The sequence below is a fragment of the Cannabis sativa genome, chromosome 2 (genome assembly GCF_029168945.1).
Source record: "Cannabis sativa cultivar Pink pepper isolate KNU-18-1 chromosome 2, ASM2916894v1, whole genome shotgun sequence".
NCBI classification, from domain to species: Eukaryota; Viridiplantae; Streptophyta; class Magnoliopsida; order Rosales; family Cannabaceae; genus Cannabis; species Cannabis sativa.
The window spans coordinates 49,974,657-49,982,475 of NC_083602.1; the positions used below are offsets into that span (position 1 = coordinate 49,974,657).

Here is a 7,819-nt window from a genome sequence, read left to right on the forward strand (position 1 = left end):
ATTTATTTTTGTTACAATATAATAATATGCAATACTAAAAAAATTATATAACTTAATTTTGTTATTATATATATATTTTTTTAAAAAATATGTGATAAATTTATTTTTATAATTTTTATTAGCTAATTTATTAGATTTGGCCATTTTCTTAATTTTTTAAAAAAGTGGACATTTACTAACTTAGTTACCAAATTTAGGGCCATTTTGCATCTCAACCCTAATATTAATGAGATTTCAAAAATTTGATAAATTTTTCAATTTTTAGCAAAATTACATTTTTATGTAATAAGAATTTGATATTATCTTTCTTTTTTATTAATTTTGGCAAATAAAATAAAAATATATAGAAAAAAATAATGCATGATTAGTTTTTTTTTTAAAAAAATGAATTTAGGAAAAAAAATTGTAAAATTAAAATTCTTAAAAAAAAAAAAAAGAAGTCGAATCAATCTGATCCATATAAGGTGGGTCAGATCTGATCTGATCCGATCAATGGAGCGGAACAAATCATTACATGATTCGGATCAGGTCGAATCATAACTAGTTCAGATCCGACATATATGTATAGGACTCTGACTCACTTAATAGTACTAGAAATTCAGTACTACTATGTGAACAAATATGTGAACAAATCTGTCCCAGTGAATCAAACAACATTTCATTATCTAAGTATTGTTTTTATTTTGGCAATGTTGGTAGGTGTAAGGTAGATTAGTGCGTGTGTAATAGGGTAAAAATAAATAGAGCCATTAAGAGTGGCCAAACCAAAGTAAATGTATTCTCTTTTCCATACAAATCCTATTTTGCATCATTCTTCCAAATGGTCCCTACTTAATTATCCAACTTGTCTTAATTCATTTAATAAAAACAAATAAATATTTAAACAAAAGGTAAATTTGTCTTAGATTTTTTTTTTGGGCTATCACTAGTGTGATTATTAAAAATTACCAAAGCGAATAGTGTTTGATTTAAAAAGATAATAAAAACAAAAAGTAAAAAGAAAAAAGAGAGCTTTATTGAATTAATAATAATTATTAATTATCTTATATTTATTTTTTAGGGAGTGATAATAGAGAAAGAGGTTGTTATGTGTCTCCTTCATCATTGAATCGCAGGGAAAGAAAATTTGGATTTAGAGAGAGAGAAAATAAAGAGGAAGAAGAAAAAGGAGAAAAGGGTTAGGACTTAGGAGAGAGAAAGAAAGCTCTGTGCACAAAAGAGCTTTTGATTCCTCTCTCTCTCTCTCTCTCTCTCTCTCTCTCTCTATAATCCAAATCCATGGCTCATTCATGCTATACTTCTTCCTTTTCGAATTCTCCACCTTCTTCTCATTAAAGGAAGAAACGTTCATTTTTGTTTGTTTTGGTGTTCGTTCAAGTCCGACCTCATCTTCTCCACAATCGTCTGTAGGTTTTCTTTCAATCCTCAAACATCAGGTGCGTTTTGCTTAAGCAACATTTCACTCTTTCAGGTTATAATTGTATTTATTTCTATTTTCGCAAAGAAAATATTTTTATTGAAAAACAACAAGTTTTCTCTTTTTCTTTATTCTCTCACTTTTGGTATCTATCTTTTACCTTTTATTTCTTGGTTCTTTTAATTTTTTTATTATTATTTTTTTTTGAATTCAACGTTGATTTTATAGATTCTTCTTATGATAGTCTATCTATTGTAAATTAGTAGTGTTTGGAAATCTGAATCTTGAAGGGAATTTTTTTTTTTATATCTTTATAATTGTGAAAAATCCCACTTTTCCATAACGGTAAAGAAAAGTTTCGAATCTCAATATTTGAATTTTCTGTAGGAGAGATTTGAATAATTCCTGGTATAATTTTTAATTGTATAAAATTTTCCATGCCCAGATTTGAATATATTCCATTCCAGCTACTATATTGGGGGTTGTTGTAATCTTAAGGACAAGGTAGGAGAGTTTTTTTTGTTGTAAAAGGTTTTGATTGAGAGGGTTTTGCTTGATGGGGAATTGTTGTGCAACGCCTGGTACACCTTCCCAAAACAACCGGAAGAATAAGAAGAAATCCAATCCATTTTCTGGCGATTATCCTGTGACTAATGGTGATGGAGGTGGGAACAACACCTGGGTCTTGAAAGAACCAACAGGTCGAGACATTACAGCTCATTATGATCTGGGTCGAGAGCTGGGCCGTGGCGAATTTGGGGTTACTTATTTGTGCACAGAGTTATCAACTGGTGACAAATTTGCCTGCAAATCAATATCAAAGAAGAAGCTGAAGACTGCTGTGGATATTGAGGATGTGCGGCGAGAGGTTGAGATTATGAAGCATCTAAGGAACCACCCAAATATTGTAACGTTGAAAGACAGTTATGAGGATGATAATGCAGTTCATATTGTGATGGAATTGTGTGAAGGAGGGGAGTTGTTTGATCGAATTGTTGCGAGAGGTCATTACACAGAACGAGCTGCTGCAGCCGTTATGCGAACCATTGTTGAAGTTGTTCAGGTTGGATTTTTGTTATGGTTATGTTCCAGCTCTTCTTTACAAAAGTACTATTTAGTTTAGTTCATGTTGTAATTTTCTTTATAAAGATGTGAACACACTATAGTTTCTTTAGTCATCTTCTTTGTTTACATGAGTTATGATTTTCAGAGTTGTCATAAACATGGAGTGATGCATCGTGATCTCAAACCAGAGAACTTTTTGTTTGCAAACAAGAAAGAAACATCCCCCTTAAAGGCAATTGATTTCGGGCTGTCAATGTTTTTTAAACCGGGTATGGACATTAATTAGATTTAATTTTTACTCTATTATGCCACATTTACTGTAACGTTTATTTCATCTTCCAAGTTTTGTTCCCATTATGTAAAATGTTTCTACTTTTCCTGTGTTCTACAGGTGAACGATTTAATGAGATAGTGGGAAGTCCTTATTACATGGCCCCTGAAGTCCTGAAACGGAATTATGGCCCCGAAGTGGACGTTTGGAGTGCTGGAGTTATACTGTATATTTTACTTTGTGGTGTTCCACCATTTTGGGCAGGTTTGGGTTCATTTTTAGAAGGCTATACTTTTCTTTTGTGAATACTATGACAGTTATAAACAATGCTTGTTAAATTTAAGGTGTATAGGTTCATGTCAGTATACTTTCTTAAATGTTATTGTTATATATTGAGGTTTATTATCATAACTGTTCACATATTTTTGCCTGTAGAAACTGAACAAGGGGTAGCACAGGCTATTATTCGCTCGGTGATTGATTTTAAGAGGGATCCGTGGCCAAGAGTTTCTGATAATGCGAAGGACCTTGTTAAGAAAATGCTTGATCCTGATCCAAAGCAGCGACTTACAGCACAGGAAGTACTTGGTAATGCTCAGTTTCATTATTCTGCATATTTGATGCGTTACACAGAAGCTGAAGGTTTATCTTTTGTATAACAATCCCCCTCACTTTTTCTTTTCTTTTCTTTTCTTTTTTTTTTTCTTTTTGTAGAGCATCCATGGATACAAAATGCCAAGAAAGCTCCGAATGTCCCATTGGGTGAGACTGTGAGAGCAAGGCTCAAACAGTTTTCCGTCATGAACAAGCTCAAAAAAAGGGCTCTAGGGGTAGTCCTTTGAATCTTTATCAACATTGATCATTTAGTTTCCAATACAATGGAAGGCATTTTAAGATGAGTTGCTTAAAAGCTTGGATAAATTGGACATTGTCTTTTCAATTGGTCTTTTAACTTTTAATCTATAAATTGATCTATAGGTTATAGCTGAACATTTGTCCATTGAAGAGGTGGCTGGAATAAAGGAGGCATTTGAAATGATGGACAATGGAAATAAAGGCAAGGTTGTCCTTGAGGAGCTTCGAATTGGTTTGCAAAAGCTTGGACAGCAGATTCCTGAACCGGATCTTCAAATACTAATGGAAGCGGTACTATCAAATTGTCTTCTGTCTGTACTATTTATTCTTTAACCTTGAATAAGATTTGTAGATTACAGATCATTTTACTATATCTATTTTAGTGTTGCAGTTTCTAAAAGCATAAAAACATTACTTTTATGCATCAGGATACGTAAGTAGATAATGACTTCCATTGTTTTTTGGAAGTCGTAGGTAATTTGGTATTCAAATGGTCTGTTCAGCTAGCTAAAAGATGGAAAAAAAAATAGAGGAAAGTAATGGAGGAGACATTTAATGTTTTTCTTTCTCACAATGGATCTTAAACAACTTATACTTATTGTTTCTACGTCAATTAATTTAAAAATACATTACATATGATGATTCCCGCAGGCTGACGTTGATGGCGATGGCGCTCTAAATTATGGAGAGTTTGTTGCGGTTTCAGTTCATTTGAGAAGAATGGCTAATGACGAGCACCTACACAAGGCATTTTCATTCTTCGATCAAAACGGGAGTGGTTATATTGAAATTGAAGAGCTTCGGAATGCTTTAAATGACGAAGTTGACACTAATAGTGAGGAAGTCATCACTGCTATAATGCATGACGTGGACACTGACAAGGTTAGTATTATGGTTTTCACGTGGACCTCAATCATGCAATCTTACGAAAATACATGTGTTCATTAGTAGTAAGAACCTGTATAATAATCTTCCTCACAATGTCATTAGCACAGAACTAAGAATGGAGCTCAGCTGCATGACTCCATTGCATAATGTGTCCCATATTTGTTCTGTCATAATATTTTAGTTTGTTATCTTGTAATTTTGTAGGATGGGCGCATAAGTTACGAGGAGTTTGCTGCAATGATGAAAGCTGGTACAGATTGGAGAAAAGCATCAAGGCAGTATTCACGGGAAAGATTTAACAGCCTGAGCTTGAAGTTGATGAGGGAAGGCTCTTTACAGTTAACCAACGAGGGTAAATGAATCAACACTTATCAGATATCAAATGATATGAATGATTAAAAATGGAAGAATTCCTTTATTTTTGCTGGGTTAATGAAATTTTTAATATTTTTTCATTTCATTTCCTCTGATAGACATTGCAATAGGTAGTAGGATCATCAGAGTTTAACGGGTCTTAGATATCTTTCGAAAATAGCAAGCAGCTTATATCTAGATCATTTGTATTGTTTTGGGGTTAGTTGCAGAAGAAGAAGAAAAAGAAAGAAAAGTCATTAAGTCAAAGTTTGGAAGAGAAGTTGATGATATTGTTATTTTCAACCTCAATTGTTTTTGTGGGTTGTAAATATATATCAGTGAAAAGGCCTGGTAGTAGGCACTGGCCCTTTTGATTTGATAAAAAAAAGGAAAAAGGGAGAAAAAAAGAGAGGATGTATGTTTAATTTGATGGTTTAGCAGACTTTGCATCATGTGCCCTTAAGAACTTGTTCCCTAAGAGTATAATATGTTTAATTGAGTCTCTTTTAAATCTGTAAAAGCAATTGGTTATAGGTTCAAATTGGAAAGGAGAATGAAAAAGACTTGATCTCTTTTGTTTTTGTTGTTTTCTTATTATTGTTATTATTATATTTCTTAGTATTTTAGAGTGGTCCCTTCCAAAAATCCATTTCCATGTTACCATAGTGAAGTGGCTCTCAGCAGCTTGTGGAGTGTGGACTACTTGTATATGATAGAATAGATCACATGAAGGATGAGAATGTAAGCTTCTCCACCACCACCATCATTTTCTTTTATATAAGCAAAAAGATTTAACCTTTCAGTATCAGCAATGGTCGGACTTAGATTTTTGTCTTTGTATAATAATATAATATATTCCATCTCTAATAATAATAAATATTCCAGTTCCACCTCTCATCTCTTTTGCTACTTCTAATTTTACGGGAAAGAAAATAAAGGGTAGGTGAAGTCTTAATACTTGGATTTTGATAACTTTCTTGTTACATGTGTACTAATATTAGCCTTAGTTCATTTATAGATAGGTATTATTCTGTATTTGATTCAAATAAAAAGAAATGGCTGGCTGACCCAAATGATTTTCCTCTCAAGAAAAAGAAGTAACTTTATAAACGAAAAATATTCCCTTACATGTTCAACTGTTTACATCACCCCAACGAAGTACAAAAGGATATATTATCAACTGTTCAGTAACTCCTACATATAGATAGTTGTGAATAGACAATGAAATATTTGGTCGACTCAAGAAAAGAAACTGGTCGATGGGATATATTTTTTTTTTTAGATGAAATATCAACTGAATAAATTAGCATTCTGAATACAAAAGATGTAAGAGTTCACCAGAAATAAAAATATCAGAAATATTACAATCAGATTGATACTGAGAATGTATAACATAATGTACTACTCGATTTGCTAATCGTCTAATGAAAAATAAATTAACATTTGGGAGGGTAGATAACAAAAGTTGGCAGTCTTTTATTAAAAAGTCGAAAGTGGACTTCATTACTTGGTTGCTTCGATAGCTTGTACTGAAACAAGAATGTCTGTCTCGATCTGAACATGTTGTCAATTATTGGTCTTTACCCAACTGAGAGCTTCTTTAATGTCTATGGCTTCGATGACTTCAGCTGCATATCTTCCACCATGGCAACCGGCCCGTGCTGCAACGAGGTGACCAAGATGGTTCGGGCAAAAATTCTGAAACCATACTTATTGTCGCTATCAAAGAGTGCTGCATCTATATTAATCTTGATAGTGTTTTCTGCGGGTTTAGTCCATGACTCAGCGCCATCACCGATGTTTTCCAGACAGATTGATGACAACAAAATTTTATCCTGAGCTTTATTCCAGTGATCAAGAGCTACTTGTGTAGAAGTAAGCACGTCATTAACAGAGGATTGTTTCTTTTTCCAAAAACCTTGTTTCTAGCATTCCAGATTGCGCAGCTATACATGGCAATAAGACAAATCATATCAGCTTCAGCTTGCTTAAAGATGGTCTCCAACCAATTGCCGAAAGATCCGTCAGGATCAAAAACTACTGGAGTTGCACATTGGCTCTAGCAATCAAATGCAAACGGGCAAGAGATGAGGACATGGCTGATGGTTTCAGGTTGTAGATTACAAACAGGGCAAGTGACTGAAAGATCGACATGCTTAATCACTAGTTGGACACAAGTTGGTAATGTACCTGTAACGACTCTCCACAAAAAGTTTTTGATTTTTGGGGAAACCTTCAATTGCCATAGTTGCCGCCAGAAGTCTGAGTTTTCAACCATCTCTTCGGTACACTTTTGTTGTTGGAGCATGTTATAAGCACTTTTGACCGAGAACTCGCCCGTTATTTCGCCGTCCCAAGACCATGTATCAATGGAGACATTTGAACTTAGTGGGATGCCCAAAATAATATCAGAATCTCGATTATTGAACATATCTCGTACAAGGTCATAATCCCAAGAGCGGCTATGTACATGAAAAAGGGAGCTAACATGTTGGTTCATTAACCTAAGGTGTATTGTTAAAACATATGGGTTATCCTGTACAAGTAGCCACAATCAATGGGATATTTCAGCATAAATAGTTCTTATGTTTTCTTTTTCGGAAGGGAACTAGTTCATGTTTTGCACTATTCATTATCTGATTCTGAAGAACAAAAATGTTGACAACCAGATCTTTGATTGATTTTAAAAGCAGTAGCAATTAAGAATTTTTGCCTAATAAGAGTAATCTTTATAAACAAAATTGGTACTTTGCGTATATATTATGCATTTAAGTATATTTTAGAAATTACGTGTATGAAAAATTCAAAACCTTCCATTAAGAATTATTCCAAAAAAAAAAAAAAAAAGACCTTCCATTAAGAATGAGTTCTAATTATTATTTTTTTTTTAAAAAAATGAGTTCTAATCATTTTTAAATCTCAGACTAAATACCAAAAAATATTTATTATTAAGAATTAGATTACCAAAC

General features: G+C 33.2%; 1 protein-coding gene across 1 annotated transcript; it reads left to right on the plus strand.

Moving 5' to 3' along the window:
* Positions 1–1,017: 1,017 nt before the first annotated feature.
* Positions 1,018–5,747, plus strand: LOC115719522 (calcium-dependent protein kinase 8). The gene is made up of 10 exons (XM_030648600.2): positions 1,018–1,436; positions 1,863–2,480; positions 2,628–2,751; positions 2,874–3,017; positions 3,189–3,341; positions 3,468–3,583; positions 3,732–3,899; positions 4,260–4,490; positions 4,701–4,848; positions 5,470–5,747. The coding sequence occupies exons 2-10, from the start codon at positions 1,974–1,976 to the stop codon at positions 5,475–5,477; spliced, it is 1,599 nt and encodes a 532-aa protein (XP_030504460.1). The 5' UTR covers positions 1,018–1,436; positions 1,863–1,973; the 3' UTR covers positions 5,478–5,747.
* Positions 5,748–7,819: the final 2,072 nt, after the last annotated feature.

Bases quoted from the DNA above. Each gene is read 5' to 3' on its own strand.
- LOC115719522 (XM_030648600.2), top strand. From the start codon at position 1,974: ATGGGGAATTGTTGTGCAACGCCTGGTACACCTTCCCAAAACAACCGG. The intron at 3,018-3,188 runs GTTTGGGTTCAT...TTTTGCCTGTAG, and splicing joins TGTTCCACCATTTTGGGCAG to AAACTGAACAAGGGGTAGCA. The intron at 3,342-3,467 runs GTAATGCTCAGT...TTCTTTTTGTAG, and splicing joins TACAGCACAGGAAGTACTTG to AGCATCCATGGATACAAAAT.